The 25,300-nt window shown below is 43.8% G+C and overlaps 1 protein-coding gene and 1 long non-coding RNA gene across 8 annotated transcripts in view; both read left to right on the top strand.

Moving 5' to 3' along the window:
* The window catches only part of LOC118360233 (tyrosine-protein phosphatase non-receptor type 11-like), a 113,587-nt gene that overhangs the window by 57,646 nt on the left and 30,641 nt on the right, over nt 1-25,300 (top strand). For 3 of the 7 annotated variants that reach the window (XR_004820829.2, XM_035739518.2, XM_035739522.2), the window contains exons 3-10: nt 4,782-4,976; nt 5,510-5,702; nt 6,966-7,085; nt 7,313-7,426; nt 9,618-9,714; nt 9,805-9,899; nt 19,460-19,615; nt 20,801-20,932. Coding sequence is in view for 6 of the 7 variants with exons in the window: in XM_035739518.2 (XP_035595411.1) it covers nt 4,782-4,976; nt 5,510-5,702; nt 6,966-7,085; nt 7,313-7,426; nt 9,618-9,714; nt 9,805-9,899; nt 19,460-19,615; nt 20,801-20,932 (1,102 nt within the window). In the remaining variant the exon portion in view is untranslated. The remainder of the gene's footprint in view (nt 1-4,781; nt 4,977-5,509; nt 5,703-6,965; nt 7,086-7,312; nt 7,427-9,617; nt 9,715-9,804; nt 9,900-19,459; nt 19,616-20,800; nt 20,933-25,300) is intronic. The other 4 variants (XM_035739519.2, XM_052482572.1, XM_035739521.2 and 1 more) reach the window with 3 other exon arrangements.
* LOC127912555 (uncharacterized) lies at nt 14,330-16,243 on the top strand. Its single transcript, XR_008083280.1, has 3 exons — nt 14,330-14,384; nt 15,127-15,250; nt 16,146-16,243. It is a non-coding gene; the product is annotated as an uncharacterized LOC127912555 (long non-coding RNA).

The following is a 25,300-nucleotide window of genomic DNA, read 5'->3' as shown; positions in this document are numbered from 1 at the left end:
TGACCAACTAGCAAGTGTCTTCACTAACATTGTCAACCTCTCCCTGTCTGAGTCTGTAATTCCAACATGTTTCAAGCAGACCACCATAGTCCCTGTTCCCAAGAACACTAGGGTAACCTGCCTAAATGACTACCGACCTGTAGCACTCACATCTGTAGCCATGAAGTGCTTTGAAAGGCTGGTCGTGGCTCCCATCTACACCATTATCCCAGAAACTCTAGATCCACTCCAATTTGCATACAACCTTAATTAACAGATAATGATCTCTACAGCCCTCCACACTGCCCTTTCCCACCTAGACAAAAGGAACACCTACTGTATGTGAGAATGCTATTCATTGACTACAGCTCAGCGTTCAACACCATAGTGCCCTCAAAGCTCATCAATAAGCTGAGGACCCTGGGACTAAACACCTCCCTCTGCAAATGGATCCTGGACTTCCTGACGGGCCGCCCCCAGGTGGTAAGGGTAGGTAACAACACGTCCGCCATGCTGATCTTCAACACGGGGGGCCCTCAGGGGTGCGTGGTCAGTCCCCTCCTGTACTCCCTATTCACTCATGACTGCACGGCCAGGTTTGACTCCAACACCATCATTAAGTTTGCAGATGACACAACAATGATAGGCCTGATCACAGACAACGATGAGGCAGCCTATAGGGAGGAGGTCAGAGACCTGGCAGTTTGGTGCCAGGACAACAACTGCTTCTTCAATGTGATCAAGACAAAGGAGATGATTGTGGACTACAGGAAAAGGAGGACCGGGCACGCCCCCATTGTCATCGACGGGGCTGTAGTGGAGCAGGTTGAGAGCTTCAAGTTCCTTGGTGTCCACATCACCAACAAACCAACATGGTCCAAGCACACCAAGACAGTCGTGAAGAGGGCATGACAAAACCTATTACCCTTCAGGAGACTGAAAATATGATGGTTCATCAGATCCCCAAAAGGTTCTACAGCTACGAGAGAGCATCCCTGCCTGGAATGGTAACTGCTCGGCTTCCGACCTCAAGGCACAACAGAGGGTAGTGCGTACGGCCCCGTACATCACTGGGGCCAAGCTTCCTGCATCCAGGACCTCTATACCAGGCAGTGTCAGAAGATGGCCCTAAAAAGACTCCAGCCACCATAGTAATAGACTGTTCTATCTGCTACCGCATGGCAAGCAGTACCGGAGAGCCAAGTCTAGGTCCAAGACGCTTCCAAACAGCTTCTATCCCCAATCAAACGGCTACCCAAACTATTTGCATTGCCCCCCCATCTTTTACACTGGTGCTACTCTGTCGTCATCTATGCATAGTCGTTTTAATATCTCTACCTATATGTAAATATTACCTCGACGAACTAGTGTCCCCACACTCATTGACCAGTACCCCCTGTATATAGCCTCACCATTGTTATTTTACTGCTGCTCTTTAATTATTTGTTACTTGAAATGTTTTGGGTATTTTATTTTTTTATACTGCATTGTTGGTTATGTATTCGGCCAGAGTGTTTGTGTTCATGTACATGTCTGCGCGTGCCTGAACAGAGCAAGAGAAAACATCACGAAAACCCACATGAAAATAACAGGTTGATGTGGTCCGCGGTACCGTGAATAACCAATCATTTCTGCACAGGAGTAAGAACAACCTTATCAGACAAGATTATTTCTTTATAATACCCTGTTGATTTTGAGTGAGTATTTGTTTGTGTTCATGTACATGTCTGAGATTATTCCTTTATAATACCATGTTGATTTTGAGTGAGTATTTGTTTGTGTTCATGTACATGTCTGAGATTATTCCTTTATAACACCCTGTTGATTTTGAGTGAGTATTTGAGAGCAACTGGTTTTCACTAAATGCAGATGGCCAGGGAGCACAGATAAGGTCAAAAAACAGTCTGACACTTTTCAAAATACACAGCCACAAAGAGACACAATGTCACAAACACATAGCATGCTAAACCCGAAACATTCTTATCAGCATGGAAACAAGAAGTGAAAAATTAGGCCTAGTTGAAGATACTACTTTCTTTTTACATTTCCAGTGAAAATTTCAGAGCAATTCATTTTTTTTTTTTACTGAAAGTATAAACAAAACAAAAAAACCATCCACTCGCCTCTTTTCTTTCAGTCTTTCAGTCAAGAGAGTTATATTAAAATATGTTTTGGATTGTAGAGCTAGCAAAAGGCCGAACCAATGCACAAACATGCACTTTGTCTTAGTACACCTACGCATGTACAAGTCGGTTTTTGAGCCTGCAGCAAACCACAACTCCCACTCCACACACTTTTACAAAAAAGATCATGCTGTTGCTAGCGATCTAACTCAGGAAGTTAGAAAAGTGACAGAACTGCACATTATGCTATCTGATATCTAGCTTTAATGCAATTAGCTAGCCGTCTCTCTGCAAATTGATGATCAAGTAACAGTCATAAAAAGTGGAACAAATCCTATTCCCCCCTCTCATCCATCTTTCTCTCCTATAAACCTGCATTCTCTCCTTCCCTCCCTCTCATGCATCTTTCTCTCCTATAAACCTGTATTCTCTCCTTCCCTCCCTCTCATGCATCTTTCTCTCCTATAAACCTGTATTCTCTCCTTCCCTGTAATTGTGTTATGAATGTTTGAGTGGAGCAGTATGCCTCCCTGTCTGTGGCTACTAATGGCCCGTGGAGGCTGCACTGTGTGTGTGTGTGTGTGTGTGTGTGTGTGTGTGTGTGTGTGTGTGTGTGTGTGTGTGTGTGTGTGTGTGTGTGTGTGTGTGTGTGTGTGTGTGTGTGTGTGTGTGTGTGTGTGTGTGTGTGCGTGTGCGTGTGTGTGTGTGTGTTTGCACCGTGCTGTTTGTGGGAGTTTAACACAATTAATGACGTCGCATTGAGCCAAACATCCATCTAGATTTGACACTGCGGATGGGATAGGTCTCTTGCAGACTTGGAGACATAGCACACAATCATTGTGCCATACAGCATTCATTAAGCTGCTCTTGACCATGGCAAAATCAAGTAATGCTGTTGTACAGAGTTATGTGAATATTGTTTTTGGATATACAGTGGAGTCTTTTTTTCAGATGCCTTGATAAAGCTGAGAAAAAAGACTGCATAAAATAAATACAAATATGGGGCTCAAATAAACATTTGAGCTCTATATTTGTATTTATTTTATTATATATATTATTTTATATATCTATATATATAATTATTATATATATAAAATAAATATATATTTCTATTTATTTTATTATATATATTATATACATATCATTATTTTATATATATAATCTACAAAAGGTAGGGGTCAAAATTATTGGATCCCCTGTTTTCAGTACTCCTGGATAACAACACTGAGCCTTTTATAAAATAGAGACATAAAAAAGGAACTAAGATCCAGACGTGACAGTAAACCCCCCCCAAAGGTGAGGACTCCGGCCGCAAAACCTAAACCCATAGGGCAGGGTCTGGGTGGGCATCTGTCCGCAGTGGCGGCTCTGGCGCGGGACGTGGAACCCACTCCACCTTAGTCTTGGCCCACTTAAACGGCGCCTTTGGAGTGGCGACCCTCGCTGCCGACCTCGGACTGGGAACCCGTACAGCGGGCCCCGGATAGACGGGAAACTCCGGCAGCACCTGAGTGAAGGGCGGCTCCGGCGGCTCCGTAGTGATGGGCGTCTCCGGCTGCTCCTGACTGACGGGCGGCTCCGGCGGCTCCTGTCTGATGGGCGGCTCTGGCAGCTCCTGACAGGAGGGAGACTCTGGAAGCGCTGGACAGGCGGGAGAACCTGTAGTGAGGAGACGGAGAGACAGCCTGGTGCGTGGGGCTGCCACAGGACCCACCAGGCTGGGGGGGAGCACATGGGGAGTCCTACAGGAGGCCTGGTGCGTGGAGGAGGCACCGGATGGACCGGGCTGTGGGGGAGCACTGGAGCTCTGGTGCATACCTCTCACACCTCTCCTTTAGGCTCAATCCCACATTCGCCCAGCACTGCACCCTCCCAGCTCCCCGGAGACACAGCACGCAGCGCCGGCGTAGGATACCCTGGGCCGAAACGGCGTACCGGAGACCAAACACGCTGAGCTGGCACAACACACCCTGGCTGGATGACCACTCTCGCATTGACTGGGGGGCTGGCCTATAGCGCACCGGGCTATGAGCATGTACTGGCGACACTGTGCGCTTGATATCAGGCCAAACACAGAAATACAAAACCGAGAGCAAAAACATAGAATGCCCACCCCAACTCATGCCCTGACCAAACTAAAATAGAGACATAAAAAAGGAACTAAGGTCAGGACGTGACATTATCAGCTGTTGTCAAACAGGCGTCGGTTTCCAAAGACGATTCTTTTCCTCAGCAGTGTGCAATGAAGTCTACTCGATGAAAAGCGAAATGAGTATGACATCCTGGCATTTAAAGCATATAACATTTCAGAAGTTTCACATACTATAAAACAGGATTTTTTTTTCCCGCATACACAAAATGCCTACTATTTAAAACGCAAGTTCTGGTTTTCTCTGTGTGTGTGTGCCATACCCACACATACTTTTTTCATACCAAAAATGACAGACACTGCTGCGTTTCCAAATAGGTTCTGAGCACGACCTGTGGCTAGAATACATGATCCTTTCAGCAGGACTCACATCGCACACACAGAGAGAACAGGGGTACCCTATTAACCTAACCTCTGCTACATGCTGCAGGGTGCACCTGTTACATAATATATAGTGAGTGATCTATCTGAACAATGTGCACTATGACTAACCCTGACTCCAACCACTCTCCTCTGTGTGTGTGTGTCAGGCGGAACAATGAGGTCACCCACATTAAGATCCAGAATTCAGGGGACTACTACGACCTGTATGGAGGGGAGAAGTTTGCCACGCTGGCAGAGCTGGTGCAGTACTACACAGAGCAGCATGACCTTCTCAGAGAGAGGAACGGAGACGTCATCGAGCTCAAGTACCCACTCAACTGTAAGGACCCAACCTCCGAGAGGTACGTACGTACACACGCGCACGCACAGGCACATGCATGCACACAGATGGCTGCACACACACACAAATGAAAACAACCACAGACACAACATTTACAATAAAATTCACACACACACACACAGACCCTGTTATAATCTTCAAACATATCTATGCTGGCATTTCTGTCTCTACACATTGTAACGCACAGTGTATCAGTTTGTATCAAGCTCCAAAAACAACGTGTGATCCCTGTTGAGGATGGTTTCTCCATGAAACACCAGCTGAGCGCTCTTGCCGGAACCTCCAACACATTTACATGTGCAAGCTCTCATACAGAAAAACACACAAACACACACAATTCGGATTTCTTTGTAAACACCATCACGTGCAAACTCACACATTCAGAAACGCCCACATTTTTCAATTTCTTATGTAAACAATTCCACGTAAACGTCGGGGTTGGGGTGATATCCATTTCCCAAATCTTCATTGCTTTTTAATAGTATTAGTATTTTCAAACATAATAGTCATAAATTGTCTACCGATCTACACTAGGTGGTACCACGGGCACCTCTCTGGGCGCGACGCTGAGAAGCTGCTCATGGACAAGGGCAAGCCTGGCAGTTTCCTGGTACGGGAGAGCCAGAGCAAACCAGGTGACTTTGTGCTCTCTGTCCTCACCAACGAGGAGAAGCACGAGAACCTAGACCGCAAGACCAAGGTCACCCATGTCATGATTCGCTACCAGGTAAGACCAGCTAGGGCCTTTACATGTACAGTGGGGTCTGAAATGATTGACATCCTTGATAAAGATGAGCAAAAAATATAACTGTGTATATAATAAGTAATCCAACTACTGAGCTGTATTGCATGCTCAACATTTTTTGAAGTTCTACTATTGTATACTAATACAATTGCTCAGAGATAGATTTTGTTTAACAAGTAATACTTTTTTTCTCAAAGGTAGGGGTCAAAATGATTGACATCTCTGTTTCAATACCTTTCAATAACCTCACAATGTGAGGATAACGGCACTGGGCCTTTTTCTAAAATGTTTTATGAATTAAACACATTCGGAGGTATTTTAGACCATTCCTCCATACAGAATCCTTCCAGACCCTTGATATACTTAGTCTGTTCTTATGGATTGCTCTCTTCAATTCAAACCACAGGTGACTGAGATGGCCATTGCAAAAAAATATCTATTTTGTGGCCAATTAAAAATGTATTTGTTTATTTTGATGTGTGCTTGGGGTTATTGTCTTGCTGGAAGATCCACTTGCGGCCAAGCTTCAGCTTCCCGGCAGGGTCAACCAGGTTTTTGGCTAAAATGTTCTGGTACTGGGTAAAGTTCATGATGCCGTTGACCTTAAACAAGAGCCCCACGACCAGTGGATGGAAATTGCCACATAACATTAAAGATCCACCACCATATTTTACAATAGGTATTGGGTTCTTTTCTATGCATTCTCATTTCAACGCCAAACCCACCCCTGGTGTGAGTGGCCAAAGAGCTCTATTTTCACGTCATCTGACCAAAAGCACCGGTGCCAATGCATTTTAGCAAACCCCAGGTGTTTTATATTTGTTGGATGACATGAAAAAAGAGCTCTTTGGCCACTCACACCAGTGGTGGGTTTGGTGTCGCAATGAGAATGCTTGAGCAGAAAATAACACCATATGGTGGTGGATCTTAGATGTTAGGATAATTAACGTAGCAGGTTAGGAGAATTAGGTTAAAGTTAGGGAAGAGGGTTAGGGTTAACGAACATGCCAAAATGCTCCCCGATGCAACTCAAACATGCAACTTTTGACATCAATTTGACATTAGCTGCATCCCGTCTAGCCATGACCAGGACAAGTATGCTTGTAGGGCTAGTAAGCTAGCAGGCAGGCTAGGGTCTATCCGGCTAGATAGCAGGGATGGCAGGCTGGGATAGCAGGCTTGTAGGCAAGCTAACTGTCCAGCTAGAAGGGCAAACAAACAACATTCGTTTTTGTGTGTTTCTAGCAGGATGGGAAGTATGACGTAGGTGGAGGAGAGAGGTTTGACACGCTGGCTGACCTGGTGGATCACTACAAGAAGAACCCCATGGTGGAGAAGAGTGGAATTGTTGTTCACCTCAAACAGGTGAGATACTGAACCAGTGCATTCAGACAGCCGCACATGAAACAATGTTGTACTGCCATTTTTATGTTCTACTATGATAAAACCAGATGTGTTAAGTATATTAATTATGTGTCATTCCAAGTATGGGTGAGCTGCAAATTCTATATTAGCAATATCATTTAATGTGACGGGTGGATCATATAATCATCCATGGAGTTAATGTTTTGCTCTTCCTTTCCCAACGGAAGCCCTTCAATGCCACCAGGATAAATGCAGCCAACATTGAGAACAGGGTGAAGGAACTAAACAAAGTGGCAGACAACTCAGAGAAGCCCAAACAGGGATTCTGGGAAGAGTTTGAGGTACAAGAGTGGTGGTATCATCATTACCGCCAGTGTATTTAAATGATTGTAAATCACACCTAATATTCCAAAACATGAAAGTCAAGATCAAAACTAATTTTTTTTAAATATTTTTTTTATTTCACCTTTATTTAACCATGTAGACTAGTTGAGAACAAGTTCTCATCTACAACTGCGACCTGGCCAAGATAAAGTAAATCAGTGCGAAACAAACAACACAGTTACACATGGGATAAACAAACGTACAGTCAATAACACAATAGAAAAGTCTACATACAGTGTGTGCATATTTATTAAGATTAGGGAGGTAAGGAAATAAATAGGCCATAGTGGCGAAATAATTACAATTTAGCAATTAAACACTGGAGTGATAGATGTGCAGAAGATGAATGTACAAGCAGAGATACATACTGGGGTGCAAAGGAGCAAAAAAAAAAAAAAACAATATGGGGATGAGGTAGTTGGGTGAACTATTTACAGATGGGTTATGTACAGGTGCAATGATCGCTGATGACAGCTGATGCTTAAAGTTAGTGAGGCAGATATAAGTCTCCAGCTTCAGGGATTTTTGCAATTCGTTCCAGTCATTGGCAGCAGAAAACTGGAAGGAAAGGCGGCCAAAGGAGGAGTTGGCTTTGGGGGTGACCAGTGAAATATACCTGCTGGATCTCGTGCTACGGGTGGGTTCTGCTATGGTGACCAGTGAGCTGAGATGAGGTGGGGCTTTACCTAGCAAATACTTATAGATGACTTGAAGCCAGTGGGTCTGGCGACGAATATGAAGCGAGGGCCAGCCAACGAGAGCATACAGGTCGCAGTGGTGGGTAGTATATGGGGCTTTGGTGACAAATGGATGACACTGTCAAATCAAATCACAATCAAATCAAATTTATTTATATAGCCCTTCGTACATCAGCTGATGTCTCAAAGTGCTGTACAGAAACCCAGCCTAAAACCCCAAACAGCAAGCAATGCAGGTGTAGAAGCACGGTGGCTAGGAAAAACTCCCTAGAAAGGCCAAAACCCAGGAAGAAACCTAGAGAGGAACCAGGCTATGTGGGGTGGCCAGTCCTCTTCTGGCTGTGCCGGGTGGAGATTATAACAGAACATGGCCAAGATGTTCAAATGTTCATAAATGACCAGCATGGTCGAATAATAATAAGGCAGAACAGTTGAAACTGGAGCAGCAGCACGGCCAGGTGGACTGGGAACAGCAAGGAGTCATCATGTCAGGTAGTCCTGAGGCATGGTCCTAGGGCTCAGGTCCTCCGAGAGAGAGAAAGAGAGAATTAGAGAGAGCACACTTAAATTCACACAGGACACTGAATAGGACAGGAGAAGTATTCCAGATATAACAAACTGACCCTAGCCCCCCGACACATAAACTACTGCAGCATAAATACTGGAGGCTGAGACAGGAGGGGTCAGGAGACACTGTGGCCCCACAGTCTACTGTGATAGACTGCATCCAATTTGCTGAGTAGATTATTGGAGGCTATTTTGTAAACGACATCGCCGAAGTCAAGGATCGGTAGGATAGTCAGTTTTACGAGGGTGTGTTTGGCAGCATAAGTGAAGGATTCTTTGTTGCGAAATAGGAAGCCGATTCTAGATTTAATTTTGGAGTGGAGATGCTTAATGTGAGTCTGGAAGGAGAGTTTACAGTCTAACCAGACACCTAGGTATTTGTAGTTGTCCACATATTCTAAGTCAGAACCATCCAGAGTAGTGATGCTGGACGGGCGGGTGGGTGCGGGCAGCGATCGGTTGAAGAGCATGCATTTAGTTTTGCTAGAGTTTAAGAGCAGTTGGAGGCCATGGAAGGAGAGTTGTATGGCATTGAAGCTCATCTGGATGATGTAAATCCAGTATGTTCATGAGGCATTTCCTGAAGGACAACACACAGCACATTATTGTTAACTCTAAGATGGTCACCACTGGTTCCTGTCATAGTCTGTTTATGGGCCCTGATCAAAGGTAGTGCACTATATCTTGGCACATATGGTGCCATTTGGGATACCTGGGTCTAAGGGATTTTTTATGGCTCAGATTAGACTCTTCACTCCAAAATGACTTCCTAGACTTTGATCAAAAGTATTGATCAAAGTCTAGATTGCCAATAGGGAATGCCATTTCATATACTGCCTCTGTCTGACTTTCTCTCACCTTGTTCTCTTCTCTCTTCTTCCAGGTGCTACAGCAGCAGGAGTGTAAGCTCCTCTACCCCAGGAAAGAAGGGCAGAGAGCAGAGAACAAGAGTAAAAACAGATACAAGAACATCCTCCCTTGTGAGTGAGATATCAACCTGAACCTCCTGTCTCCAAAACCTCCCTGTGTGTGTGACCAATGACCCTAATCCCGGTCTATCTGTGTTCCAGTTGACACCACACGGGTGGAGATCAGGGAAGCAGACACAGATGTGCCTGGCTCCGACTACATCAACGCCAACTACATCAGAGTGAGTTCTGGAAGTGTGAGTGGAATAATTGCACTTTGGGGCGAATCCTAACTTCCCTTTTTAATCAAATTTTCTCTTAATCTCCCATTGACATCAATGCATGACTAATTCTGCTTTTCGACTGTTACACTAGTGTATACACCCTTGTGTTATACTTGGGAAATTGTTTCAATAGCTAGGGCTGACAGTGAGGACTTGTGAAGAGCAGAATCAACAACCTCTGGATAATCAAAACAGTTGCTTTGTTAGAAGGTGTTAAAGTTCACAGTTAGCTATTGTTATGGAAATGACAGCTGAAAAGTACCTGGCTTTGACCCCAAGCGAGAGCAGGTCCAGCCTTGGTCCACTAAGACAAGGGTGCCGGCCCGAGTAGACAAGTAGACATTTTACTTGAATTTGATTTGCCCCTAACACTTACAGTGCTTTCAGAAAGTATTCATACCCCTTGACTTATTCCACATGTTGTTGTGTCACAGCCTGAATTCAAAATTGATTAAATATTTTTATTTTCTCACCCACAATACCCCATAATGACAAAGTGAACATAGTTTTAAAAATATATATTTTTAATCAAATGTATTGAATGAAATACAGAAATATCTCATTTACATAAGTATTTGCACCTCTGAGTCAATACTTTGTAGAAGCACATTTGGTGGTGATTACAGCTTTGAGTTGTCTTGGGTAGATCTATCAGCTGAGTTGTCTTGGGTAGGTCTATCCACTTTGAGTTGTCTTGGGTAGGTCTATTAGCTTTGAGTCATCATGGGTATGTCTGTACCAGCTTTGAGTTGTCTTGGGTAGGTCTATCAGCTTTGAGTTGTATTGGGTAGGTCTATTAGCTTTGAGTCATCATGGGTATGTCTGTATCAGCTTTGAGTTATCCTGGGTAGGTCTATCAGCTTTGAGTTGTCTTGGGTAGGTCTATCAGCTTTGAGTTGGCTTGGGAAGCTCTGTCAGCTTTGAGTTGTCTTGGGTTGGTCTGTCAGCTTTGAGTTGTCTTGGGTAGGTCTATCAGCTTCGAGTTGTCTTGGGAAGGTCTGTCAGCTTTGAGTTGTATTGGGTAGGTCTGTCAGCTTTTAGTTGTCTTGGGTAGGTATATCAGCTTTGAGTTGTCTTGGGTAGGTCTATCAGCTTTGAGTTGTCTTGGGTAGGTCTATCAGCTTTGAGTTGTCTTGGGTAGGTCTATCAGCTTTGAGTTGTCTTGGGTAGGTCTATCAGCTTTGAGTTGTCTTGGGTCGGTCTATCAGCTTTGAGTTTCTTGGCTAGGTCTATCAGCTTTGAGTCGTCATGGGTTGGTCTATTAGCTTTGAGTCGTCATGGGTATGTCTGTATCAGCTTTGAGTCGTCTTGGATAGGTCTGTACCAGCTTTGAGTTGTCTTGGGTAGGTCTATCAGCTTTGAGTTGTATTGGGTAGGTCTATTAGCTTTGAGTCATCATGGGTATGTCTGTATCAGCTTTGAGTTATCTTGGGTAGGTCTATCAGCTTTGAGTTGTCTTGGGTAGGTCTATCAGCTTTGAGTTGGCTTGGGAAGCTCTGTCAGCTTTGAGTTGTCTTGGGTTGGTCTGTCAGCTTTGAGTTGTCTTGGGTAGGTCTATCAGCTTCGAGTTGTCTTGGGAAGGTCTGTCAGCTTTGAGTTGTATTGGGTAGGTCTGTCAGCTTTTAGTTGTCTTGGGTAGGTCTATCAGCTTTGAGTTGTCTTGGGTAGGTCTATCAGCTTTGAGTTGTCTTGGGTAGGTCTATCAGCTTTGAGTTGTCTTGGGTAGGTCTATCAGCTTTGAGTTGTCTTGGGTCGGTCTATCAGCTTTGAGTTTCTTGGCTAGGTCTATCAGCTTTGAGTTGTCTTGGGTCGGTCTATCAGCTTTGAGTTTCTTGGCTAGGTCTATCAGCTTTGAGTTGTCTTGGGTTGGTCTATTAGCTTTGAGTCGTCATGGGTATGTCTGTATCAGCTTTGAGTCGTCTTGGATAGGTCTGTACCAGCTTTGAGTCGTCATGGGTATGTCTGTATCAGCTTTGAGTCGTCTTGGATAGGTCTGTACCAGCTTTGAGTTGTCTTGGGTAGGTCTATCAGCTTTGAGTTGTATTGGGTAGGTCTATTAGCTTTGAGTCATCATGGGTATGTCTGTATCAGCTTTGAGTTATCTTGGGTAGGTCTATCAGCTTTGAGTTGTCTTGGGTAGGTCTATCAGCTTTGAGTTGGCTTGGGAAGCTCTGTCAGCTTTGAGTTGTCTTGGGTTGGTCTGTCAGCTTTGAGTTGTCTTGGGTAGGTCTATCAGCTTCGAGTTGTCTTGGGTAGGTCTATCAGCTTTGAGTTGTCTTAGGTAGGTCTATCAGCTTTGAGTTGTCTTGGGTAGGTCTATCAGCTTTGAGTTGGCTTGGGAAGCTCTGTCAGCTTTGAGTTGTCTTGGGTTGGTCTGTCAGCTTTGAGTTGTCTTGGGTAGGTCTATCAGCTTCGAGTTGTCTTGGGAAGGTCTGTCAGCTTTGAGTTGTATTGGGTAGGTCTGTCAGCTTTTAGTTGTCTTGGGTAGGTCTATCAGCTTTGAGTTGTCTTGGGTAGGTCTATCAGCTTTGAGTTGTCTTGGGTAGGTCTATCAGCTTTGAGTTGTCTTGGGTAGGTCTATCAGCTTTGAGTTGTCTTGGGTCGGTCTATCAGCTTTGAGTTTCTTGGCTAGGTCTATCAGCTTTGAGTTGTCTTGGGTCGGTCTATCAGCTTTGAGTTTCTTGGCTAGGTCTATCAGCTTTGAGTTGTCTTGGGTTGGTCTATTAGCTTTGAGTCGTCATGGGTATGTCTGTATCAGCTTTGAGTCGTCTTGGATAGGTCTGTACCAGCTTTGAGTTGTCTTGGGTAGGTCTATCAGCTTTGAGTTGTATTGGGTAGGTCTATTATCTTTGAGTCATCATGGGTATGTCTGTATCAGCTTTGAGTTATCTTGGGTAGGTCTATCAGCTTTGAGTTGTCTTGGGTAGGTCTATCAGCTTTGAGTTGGCTTGGGAAGCTCTGTCAGCTTTGAGTTGTCTTGGGTTGGTCTGTCAGCTTTGAGTTGTCTTGGGTAGGTCTATCAGCTTCGAGTTGTCTTGGGTAGGTCTATCAGCTTTGAGTTGTCTTGGGTAGGTCTATCCACTTTGAGTTGTCTTGGGTAGGTCTATTAGCTTTGAGTCATCATGGGTATGTCTGTACCAGCTTTGAGTTATCTTGGGTAGGTCTATCAGCTTTGAGTTTCTTGGCTAGGTCTATCAGCTTTGAGTTGTCTTGGGTTGGTCTATTAGCTTTGAGTCGTCATGGGTATGTCTGTATCAGCTTTGAGTTGTCTTGGGTAGGTCTGTACCATCTTTGAGTTGTCTTGGGTAGGTCTGTACCAGCTTTGAGTTGTGTTGTGTAGGTCTGTTCCAGCTTTGAGTTGTCTTGGGTATGTCTGTTCCAGCTTTGAGTTGTGTTGGGTAGGTCTGTATCAGCTTTGAGTTATCTTGGGTAGGTCTATCAGCTTCGAGTTGTCTTGGGAAGGTCTGTCAGCTTTGAGTTGTATTGGGTAGGTCTGTCAGCTTTTAGTTGTCTTGGGTTGGTCTATTAGCTTTGAGTCGTCATGGGTATGTCTGTATCAGCTTTGAGTTGTCTTGGGTAGGTCTGTACCATCTTTGAGTTGTCTTGGGTAGGTCTGTACCAGCTTTGAGTTGTGTTGGGTAGGTCTGTTCCAGCTTTGAGTTGTCTTGGGTATGTCTGTTCCAGCTTTGAGTTGTGTTGGGTAGGTCTGTATCAGCTTTGAGTTATCTTGGGTAGGTCTATCAGCTTTGAGTTGTCTTGGGTATGTCTATCAGCTTTGAGTTGGCTTGGGAAGCTCTGTCAGCTTTGAGTTGTCTTGGGTTGGTCTGTCAGCTTTGAGTTGTCTTGGGTAGGTCTATCAGCTTTGAGTTGTCTTGGGTCGGTCTATCAGCTTTGAGTTTCTTGGCTAGGTCTATCAGCTTTGAGTTGTCTTGGGTTGGTCTATTAGCTTTGAGTCGTCATGGGTATGTCTGTATCAGCTTTGAGTCGTCTTGGATAGGTCTGTACCAGCTTTGAGTTGTCTTGGGTAGGTCTGTACCATCTTTGAGTCATCATGGGTATGTCCGTACCAGCTTTGAGTTGTCTTGGGTAGGTCTATCAGCTTTGAGTTGTATTGGGTAGGTCTATTAGCTTTGAGTCATCATGGGTATGTCTGTATCAGCTTTGAGTCGTCTTGGATAGGTCTGTACCAGCTTTGAGTTGTCTTGGGTAGGTCTGTACCAGCTTTGAGTTGTGTTGGGTACGTCTGTTCCAGCTTTGAGTTGTGTTGGGTAGGTCTGTACCAGCTTTGAGTTGTCTTGGGTAGGTCTGTACCATCTTTGAGTTGTCTTGGGTAGGTCTGTACCAGCTTTGAGTTGTCTTGGGTATGTCTGTTCCAGCTTTGAGTTGTGTTGGGTAGGTCTGTTCCAGCTTTGAGTTGTGTTGGGTAGGTCTGTACCAGCTTTGAGTTGTGTTGGGTAGGTCTGTACCAGCTTTGAGTTCTCTTGGGTAGGTCTGTACCAGCTTTGAGTTGTCTTGGGTAGGTCTATTCGCTTTGAGTCGTCATGGGTATGTCTGTATCAGCTTTGAGTCGTCTTGGATAGGTCTGTACCAGCTTTGAGTTGTCTTGGGTAGGTCTGTACCATCTTTGAGTTGTCTTGGGTAGGTCTGTACCAGCTTTGAGTTGTCTTGGGTATGTCTGTTCCAGCTTTGAGTTGTCTTGGGTATGTCTGTTCCAGCTTTGAGTTGTGTTGGGTAGGTCTGTTCCAGCTTTGAGTTGTCTTGGGTAGGTCTGTACCAGCTTTGAGTTGTCTTGGGTATGTCTGTTCCAGCTTTGAGTTGTGTTGGGTAGGTCTGTTCCAGCTTTGAGTTGTGTTGGGTATGTCTGTTCCAGCTTTGAGTTGTGTTGGGTAGGTCTGTTCCAGCTTTGAGTTGTCTTGGGTAGGTCTGTACCAGCTTTGAGTTGTGTTGGGTATGTCTGTTCCAGCTTTGAGTTGTGTTGGGTAGGTCTATTCCAGCTTTGAGTTGTCTTGGGTAGGTCTGTACCAGCTTTGAGTTGTGTTGGGTATGTCTGTTCCAGCTTTGAGTTGTGTTGGGTAGGTCTGTTCCAGCTTTGAGTTGTCTTGGGTAGGTCTGTACCAGCTTTGAGTTGTGTTGGGTATGTCTGTTCCAGCTTTGAGTTGTGTTGGGTACGTCTGTTCCAGCTTTGAGTTGTGTTGGGTAGGTCTGTACCAGCTTTGAGTTGTCTTGGGTAGGTCTGTACCAGCTTTGAGTTGTCTTGGGTATGTCTGTTCCAGCTTTGAGTTGTGTTGGGTAGGTCTGTTCCAGCTTTGAGTTGTGTTGGGTAGGTCTGTACCAGCTTTGAGTTGTGTTGGGTAGGTCTGTACCAGCTTTGAGTTCTCTTGGGTAGGTCTGTACCAGCTTTGAGTTGTCTTGGGTAGGTCTATTCGCTTTGAGTCGTCATGGGTATGTCTGTATCAGCTTTGAGTCGTCTTGGATAGGTCTGTACCAGCTTTGAGTTGTCTTGGGTAGGTCTGTACCATCTTTGAGTTGTCTTGGGTAGGTCTGTACCAGCTTTGAGTTGTCTTGGGTATGTCTGTTCCAGCTTTGAGTTGTCTTGGGTATGTCTGTTCCAGCTTTGAGTTGTGTTGGGTAGGTCTGTTCCAGCTTTGAGTTGTCTTGGGTAGGTCTGTACCAGCTTTGAGTTGTCTTGGGTATGTCTGTTCCAGCTTTGAGTTGTGTTGGGTAGGTCTGTTCCAGCTTTGAGTTGTGTTGGGTATGTCTGTTCCAGCTTTGAGTTGTGTTGGGTAGGTCTGTTCCAGCTTTGAGTTGTCTTGGGTAGGTCTGTACCAGCTTTGAGTTGTGTTGGGTATGTCTGTTCCAGCTTTGAGTTGTGTTGGGTAGGTCTATTCCAGCTTTGAGTTGTCTTGGGTAGGTCTGTACCAGCTTTGAGTTGTGTTGGGTATGTCTGTTCCAGCTTTGAGTTGTGTTGGGTAGGTCTGTTCCAGCTTTGAGTTGTCTTGGGTAGGTCTGTACCAGCTTTGAGTTGTGTTGGGTATGTCTGTTCCAGCTTTGAGTTGTGTTGGGTAGGTCTGTACCAGCTTTGAGTTGTGTTGGGTAGGTCTGTACCAGCTTTGAGTTCTCTTGGGTAGGTCTGTACCAGCTTTGAGTTGTCTTGGGTAGGTCTATTCGCTTTGAGTCGTCATGGGTATGTCTGTATCAGCTTTGAGTCGTCTTGGATAGGTCTGTACCAGCTTTGAGTTGTCTTGGGTAGGTCTGTACCATCTTTGAGTTGTCTTGGGTAGGTCTGTACCAGCTTTGAGTTGTCTTGGGTATGTCTGTTTCAGCTTTGAGTTGTCTTGGGTATGTCTGTTCCAGCTTTGAGTTGTGTTGGGTAGGTCTGTTCCAGCTTTGAGTTGTCTTGGGTAGGTCTGTACCAGCTTTGAGTTGTCTTGGGTATGTCTGTTCCAGCTTTGAGTTGTGTTGGGTAGGTCTGTTCCAGCTTTGAGTTGTGTTGGGTATGTCTGTTCCAGCTTTGAGTTGTGTTGGGTAGGTCTGTTCCAGCTTTGAGTTGTCTTGGGTAGGTCTGTACCAGCTTTGAGTTGTGTTGGGTATGTCTGTTCCAGCTTTGAGTTGTGTTGGGTAGGTCTGTTCCAGCTTTGAGTTGTGTTGGGTAGGTCTCTCAGCTTTGCACATCTGGATTTAGGGATGCTCCTCCTTACAGATTTTCTCAAGCTCTGTTAAATTGGATGGGGAGCGGCAGTGAACAACAATCTTTAAGTCTTTCCACAGATTTTCAATGGGATTCAAGTCTGGGCTTTAGCTGGGCCCCTCAAGAACTTTCACTATCTTGTTCTGAAGCCATTCCATCGTTGCTTTGACTAGGGGTCATTGTCCTGTTGTAACAGCCCCAGTCTGTTTGCACTCTGAAGCAGGTTCTCATCAAGGATTTGTCTGTATTTGGCACCATTCATTGTTTCCTCTATACTTACCAGTCTCCCAGTTCCCGCTGCTGAAAAGCATCCCCATATTCCCATAGCATGATGCTAGGCACCACCATACTTCACGGGTAGGGTTGGTGTTAGATGGGTAATGAGCTGTGTCTGGTTTTCTCCAAATATAGCTATTTGCATTCAGGCCAAAGAGTTACATTTTTGTCTCATCAGACCACAGGATCTTTTGCCTTATTGGCTATCTTTCACATGCCCTTTTGCAAACTCCAGGCATGCTGTCATGTGCCTTTTTAGCAAGAGTGGCTTCCGTCTGGCCACTCTCCCATCAAGCCCTGATTGGTGAAGTGCTGTAGAGACTGTTGTCCGTCTGGCATGTTCTCCCAGATAAATGATATGTTCAGCCAAAGAACTCTTTATGTCTGTCAGTGGTCATGGGGTTTTTGGTCACCTCGTGACCAAGGACCTTCTTGCCCGGTTACTCAGTTTGTTCAGACGGCTAGCTCTTGGCAGTCTTGGTAGTACCAAATGTTTCCCAATGATGGAGACCACTGTGGTCTTGTATGGTGTGTGGAACGTTTCAATTTTTTATACACTTCACCAGATATACAGTACCAGTCAAAAGTTTGGACGCACCTACTCATTCCAGGGTTTACTTTATTTTTTACTATTTTCTACATTGTAGAATAATAGTGAAGTCATCAAAACTATGAAATAACACATGGAATCATGTAGTAACCAAAGTGTTGAACAAATCAAAATATATTATAGATTCTTCAAAGTAGCAACCCTTTTCCTTGATGACAGCTTTGCATTCTCTCAACCAGCTCCACGAGGTAGTCACCTGGAATGCATTTCGAGGAACAGTTTGCCTTGTTAAAAGTTCATTTGTGGATTTTCTTAACTTAATGCATTTGAGCCAATCAGTTGTGTTGTGACAAGGTAGGGGTGGTATACAGAAGATGGCTCTATTTGGTAAAAGACCAAGTCCATATTATGGCAAGAACAGCTCAAATAAGCAAAGAAAAACAACAGTCTGTTACTTTAAGACATGAAGGTCAGTCAATCTGGAACATTACAAGAACTTTGATTTTTTTTTCCAAAGTTCAGTCGCAAAAAACAATCAGCGCTATGATGAAACTGTCTCTCATGAGGACCGCCACAGGAAAGGAAGACCCAGAGCTACCTCTGCTGCAGAGGATAAGTTCACAGAGTTACCAGCCTCAGAAATTGCAGCCCAAATAAATGCTTCACAGAGGTCAAGTAACATACACATCTCAAAATCAACTGTTCAGAGGAGACTGTGTGAATCAGGCCTATATGGTCAAATTGCTGCAAAGAAACCACTACTAAAGAACACCAATATGAAGAAGAGACTTGCATGGGCCAAGAAACACGAGCAATGTACATTAGATCGGTGGAAATCTGTCCTTTGGTCTGATGAGTCCAAATTTGAGATGTTTGGTTCCTACCGCTGTGTCTTTGAGATGCAGAGTAGGTGAACGGATGATCTCTGCATGTGTGGTTCCCACCGTGAAGCATGGAGGAGGTGTGATGGCGTGGGGGTGCTTTGCTGGTGACACTGTCTGTGATTTTATTTAGAAGTCAAGGCACACTTAACCAGCATGGCAACCACATCATTCTGCAGTGACACCTCATCCCATCTGGGTTGAGCTTAGTGGGACTATCATTTGTTTTTCCATAGGACAATGACCCAACACACCTCCAGGCTGTGTAAGGGCTATTTTACCAAGAATGAGAGTGATAGAGTGCTACATCAGATAACCTGGCCTCCACAATCCCCCGACCTCAACTCCACTGAGATGGTTTGGGATGATTTGGACCGCAGAGTGAAGGAAACGCAGCCAACAAGTGCCCAGCATATGTGGGAACTCTTTCAATACCATTTTAAAAACATTCCAGGTGAGGCTGATTGAGAGAATGCCAAGAGTGTGCAAAGGCTGTCAAGGCAAAGGGTGGCAACTTTGAAGAATCTCAAATATAAAATACATTTGGTTTTGTTTAACACTTTTTTTTTGGTTACTACATGATCCCATGTGTTATTTCATAGCTTTGATGTCTTCATTATTATTCTATAATGTAGAAAATAGTACAAATAAAGTAAAACCCTTGAATGAGGAGGTGTGTCCAAACTTTTGACCGGTATTGTATGCCTCAACACAATTCTCTCAGAGCTCTACGGAGAGTTCCTTGCACTTCATGGCATAATGTCTGCTCTGACATGCACTGTCAACTGTGGAACCTTAAAGAGATGGGTGTTTCTTTTTTAATCCTGTCCAAACAATTGAATTGGCCACAGGTGGACTCCAATCAAGTTGTAGTGACGTCTCAAGGATAATCAAAGGAAATTGGATGCACCTGAGCTCAATTTGGAGTGTCATAGCAAAGGGTGTGAATGGCCTGTTCTCATACTGTAGCCTATGTGCTGTCGTGGACAACTCTTCTATGTTTGGCATGAAAATGAACTAACACACACAGTGAGTAGTTGGTTAAAGCACAAACAGACTGAACCACCACCAGGTTACCAATGTTCATCATGAATGAAGACATGAAATGAATGAAGTACTGTATGTTTCTCTCGCCCAGAGTATGCATGAAGAGGGCCGCCACGTGGAGGAGGGCAAGGTGTTCATCGCCACCCAGGGCTGCCTTCAGAACACGGTGGTGGACTTCTGGAAGATGGTCTACCAGGAAAACACACACGTCATTGTCATGACCACCAAGGAGATGGAGAGAGGACGGGTGAGGCCATAGAAGTAGAATTACTGGGTCCAAAGTCTAGTCCGGTGATAATGATATCATCTATGGAACCACATACATTCCCCCATGGTGGGGATCCCAGTTTGCTCTTTCAACAAATACATAAAGATATGTTAGACATTCAGAATTTGAATAAAAGATGAGAGGAAGGGGAAAAAATAAGTAAATGTATTAGGACAGGCATTCCTATTAAGTCCATGTAGTGTAATACTATTTGTAAGGTTGAAAGCCTCCACTGACACCATCTCTGTTTAGATGAGGATGAAAGTCTCCCACTGACACCATCTCTGTTTAGATGAGGATGAAAGCCTCCCACTGACACCATCTCTGTTTAGATGAGGATGAAAGTCTCCCACTGACACCATCTCTGTTTAGATGAGGATGAAAGCCTCCCACTGACACCATCTCTGTTTAGATGAGGATGAAAGCCTCCCACTGACACCATCTCTGTTTAGATGAGGATGAAAGCCTCCCACTGACACCATCTCTGTTTAGATGAGGATGAAAGTCTCCCACTGACACCATCTCTGTTTAGATGAGGATGAAAGCCTCCCACTGACACCATCTCTGTTTAGATGAGGATGAAAGCCTCCCACTGACACCATCTCTGTTTAGATGAGGATGAAAGTCTCCCACTGACACCATATCTGTTTAGATGAGGATGAAAGCCTCCCACTGACACCATCTCTGTTTAGATGAGGATGAAAGCCTCCCACTGACACCATCTCTGTTTAGATGAGGATGAAAGCCTGCCACTGACACCATCTCTGTTTAGATGAGGATGAAAGTCTCCCACTGACACCATCTCTGTTTAGATGAAGATGAAAGTCTCCCACTGACACCATCTCTGTTTAGATGAAGATGAAAGTCTCCCACTGACACCATCTCTGTTTAGATGAGGATTAAAGCCTCCCACTGACACCATCTCTGTTTAGAAGTACATCAGTGGATGGGGTGCATGTATGGACAGATAGATGCTTATCAGAACTGAACTTCAGGAGGCTAGCAATGCATTGTTTGGCTTCCCCCTCCTCCAATCCAAAACAGCTGTTGTCAGCCAATCTCCGGGATGACCAGGATAGTATGACAGCTGAACTGGTCGTAAAAGTGCTTGGAAAAAAAGCAGGGCCTTCTAGATTGTGTAATGCTCCACTTTTCCCTCGACAGAACAAGTGTGTGCGTTACTGGCCCGACCTTAACGCCACTAAGGAGTTTGGGAAAGTGAGTGTGAAGAACGTGGAGGAGTGTCCGGCTCAGGACTACATCCTAAGGGAATTGGAGGTGACGCGTTTGGACAGGGTAAGACAGGCCCCTGTGGTGACCACATACATTTAAGAAGGATCTTTATAAAATCGGTACCATTTGGTATAGCACAGTAAATTACACCTAAACTAAGGCCACTTGTGATGGGTGGAGGTTTATTTCTGGTTGTATAAATTAATATATAATTAACAGGTACTACATAGGCCATTTCTGAGTGACCACCGTAACATTTGAGTAACTTTGCAAAGCTCAACGTGCAAATCGCCCCTGCACCCACTTCGCCTCCCTTCATTGACTGGGGGGGGGCCGTGTTTCATTGCCCCTACGCGTTCAAAGGACGGCTGACTGAAAAGCCATGTACGGATTGACCATGTCTCCACAGCCAAAGTTATATGGTTTGCGTGCCCTGCTGAAGGACCCTAGTATTGTAAGTATAACCAGAGACACTGGAATATAATGACCTCTCTGCTATAATTTAGCTAACGATTTTAAATGATGTTATGATGTTATCTTGTGATGAAGCGAGGCAGGCTAGCAAAAGTTTTAGCTAACGTTAGAGTAGCTAGCTAATTACCTCATTACAACATAGTTAGGTTGTAGCTCATACTAGTTTACTGTGTATTGTCTGGATACTGTTGGTTATGTCACGTTATCATTTGATAATGTTGGTGAGGAAGGCTAGCTAGCTAATGTTAGCCTACAAGTCAGTCTACATCTGTAATGCATAGAATTAGGGGTTCCACTAGTTACCGCAGCCACAAAGTCCAAATGGACTAGAATAACAATGGTTAAAAACAAAAATTAGTTTAATGTAAGGCTAGGCATAAGGTGGTTGACATTGCTCGTCCAGATATATATATTCTTAATTCTATTTCTTTAATTTAGATGTGTGTTGTGAAATTGTTAGATATTTCTGTACTGTTGGTTGGCGTTAGAAACACATGCATTTCTCTACACCAGCAATAACATCTGCTAAACGCGTGTATGTGACCAATAAAATTAGATTCTGAGGTTCGCAGTGTGGTTAGGTTAAGAGAAATTGTAAAAATAGGCAGGGTTTATGACTTTGTGGCTGTGTTAACTAGTGACAATCTATAACTAAATTGACCCAAGGAACTGCCCTGGTGACACAGACAGCTTCATCAACAATGTGTTATGTGGAAAGTTTTATTAAAACCTACCGTTTGATAGACTAGTAGGTGAATTACCCAGCCAAGCAGATACAAATAGTACAGTCATTTTTGTTAAGTTCATTATCAAAAAGCATGGTCCTTTATAACAAAATGCAATTTACCACTTGGCTGTCTATTGTTTCACCCTGTCACAGGCCCTCCCAGTCAACACCACCTCATAAGATAAAGGACGTTGTTTATGAGGATTGCCTACTGCAGTTGTTTGAGAGATGTCCAGTTTGCAGCAGAACATGTAACATAGAGAAGACCAGCTTGGGGACCCTCAGCATCACACAGACATCCCCTCGCTGTGAGCATTCCTATAAAACGGAACAGGGAGGACACTTGAATCAGGTTGGTGACATTTTACCTGGTCAGAGGTCAAAACATGTTTGTCCCAATTCGCCTTCATAACTTAAGCCTTGTGGAACCACCCTGATCGCTGAGTTTACCATTCCATTTCACTTCACATATCATGACATCTGAGGTGAAATAGAAAGGTGAATACAGCTAATCATAACCACCATTGATAATCTAATCAGTACTCTGTATGTTTGACCGACCCAGTATCTTTGAGGGGTCAGGAGCTCATCGATGCTGCGATGCCCATCAATGGGGCACTGGCAAAGAACTTGCTTCTTGCCTCCTCACCAATGGTCGTCGATGGGGAGACAAGAATTAGGTAGGTTTAGTATGACCTGTTCAAACTTCAACATGATATCTGACAAACTGCCCATTGGTAATAGAACAGTGACTCTGTTTGTGTTCACAGAAACATGTATGGAGCCAGCACATGGAGACTTGCAAAGATGACGTGATGAAGACTGATGTCTCTAAATGGACCTGGCACTCTGCATACATTTTTTACTAGACAACCTTTACTTGCATTGCCTTTTTTTATTATTGGGTTGACTGGTATCAGTCAGTATGGGGAGGGAGAAACTCTATGTATTCTGCACCAGGATCAAGGAACTCCTGTTGTATACGGGACACCACACAGAAAGGCACTCTGGCATGTTAGCCAAGGTAGCAAAATGCTCATAGGCACAGTATCTGTATCGGTTTGGAATGACAATGAAAGGTGTATTTTGTTATACTGTATTTGCAAAACACTGCTTATATTGTATTATTTAAAGGGTTGTTTATTCTGCATGGATCTGTAACTATATTTGAAAGTTATCAAAACACTTTGTTTAGAATATCTACATATATTCAACAATTGCATTCTTCTCATATTACTCTGAAGGCTACTGACCTGTTCAATGTTTCCTCCGGCATCTCCTCATACATCTGCCTGTAGTTATTGAACTCCAGCTGCCGTGGTTTAATTGTGGTTATTGAGTGGGGGGGACCGTTGCAGGCGAAGTTCTGACAGATGGGTGTGTCTTGGTGGTGGCAAGGACACACTCAAGAAACACCCCAAATCACATTTGGTTTCTGATATGGCCGCCAGCATTTCTTGAGGCACCAAAAAAACAAGGCCAGATCAGATTTTCTGCATCGTGTCATAAGGGCCCGATTCAGACATAGGAAATGTACCCCTTTCCCACGCACTTCTCAGTAGTTGGTATTCAGACTTGGAACCAGGTATGCTTGTGTGGCAACATTGCGCGCACTGAATACATTTAATTCAACCCCAGAAAACACCCAATGGGCGGCCTACCTATTTGAACAGGAAGTTTGTGTTCAATTGTTTTTTCTGTTCATGTAGCTAAAACAGGGATGTGCAACTTTGATGGGGATGGGGCCACAACAAATCTAAACTCATGAGAGGTTGCTGTGGCATCGTGGGTTTCTGTACCGACATACATACAGTAGCAACACATGCAGTCGTAGCTGGCCCTAGCCTCATGTTGTTGGGGATGGCCCCCCCACCTTGCAAGCAAAACATTTTAGCAGCCCCCTTATTGACAGCAGCGAGGTGTGTGTGTGTTGAGGTATATTTAATTTCCTGCAATTCTACACTTTGTCATGGGGTGTAAAGAGAGAATGAGGCATTCTTAATTTTTCACATTTTGCTATAGAGCAGAGGGAAATATTAGCAGTTTTATAGTGAATGTTTGCTGTTTCTAATATATGAGAGTGACTAACAAAATAAATGGGGGCCACCTGGTCGGTAATTCAACCACGATTACTACAATTTTAGATAGCTGGCTAAACTAATTGACCAATTAAAACATATTTAGCGGGTGTGGGTGAGTGTCAGAGACTGACATAAGAGAAGCTGCTGTGACGCCCAACCACATTTTGAAATTGAAGCCTGTGTGTTCTATTATTCTAATTCTCAACACTAAGTTGAGACCCCGACTGAGTTAATAAAATTATATATACAGTGAGCTCCAAAAGTATTGGGCGAGTGATACACTATCAAGCTTGAGAGACTACAAATTGGTTGGATGCTGTTTTTGTTTCAGATTATTTTGTGCCATATACAAATTAATGGTAAATGTGACTTTGATTGTAAATAAGAATAGAATAAGTTTCTAAACAAATCTACATTAATGTGGATGCTGACATCATTACAGATAATCCTGAAGAATCGTGAATAACGAGTGAGAAAGACGCCAAATATCATACCCCCAAAAATGCTACTGTCACCTGATATTGTCAGAGTGAGTTGTTAGCATGTCTTGGGGGTATGATGTTTGTGGGTTTGTAACTTTCTCACTCAACAATATTCATGATTCATTCAGGATTGTCTGTAATCAGTGTAGCATCCACATTAATGTAGAAGTGTTTTATTTACAATACAAGTGACTCATGACACATTATTTACAGTTTCTGTTGGGCACCAACTAATCTGAAACAAACCAGCAAATGCATCCAACAAATATGTAGTCACAAGCTTGATGTAGTTATCACGTGCTATGAATATGGGACCAAATACTTATATTGTTACTGCTTTAATACATATTTAAGTGAATATGTCCCAATACTTTTGGTCCCCTAAAATGGGGGGGATATGAACAAAAAGTTATTTAATTTCTAAAATGTTTACCCTGTATGGATGAAAATACCCTCAAATTAAAGTTGACAGTCTGCACTTTAACCTCAAGGTCGTTGTATCATTTCAAATACAAAGTGCTGGACTACAAAGCCAACTCGAACAGTTGTCAAAGATGCTTCAACAAAGTACAGAGTAAAGGGTCTGAATAACTGTAGATGTGATATTTCAGTTTATTTGTTATACATTTTCTAAAATGTCTAAACCTATTGTGTGTAGATTGATGAG

Source organism: Oncorhynchus keta, chromosome 27 (genome assembly GCF_023373465.1).
Source record: "Oncorhynchus keta strain PuntledgeMale-10-30-2019 chromosome 27, Oket_V2, whole genome shotgun sequence".
In the NCBI taxonomy this organism is placed as follows: Eukaryota; Metazoa; Chordata; class Actinopteri; order Salmoniformes; family Salmonidae; genus Oncorhynchus; species Oncorhynchus keta.
This window is presented reverse-complemented; position numbering and strand designations above follow the sequence as displayed.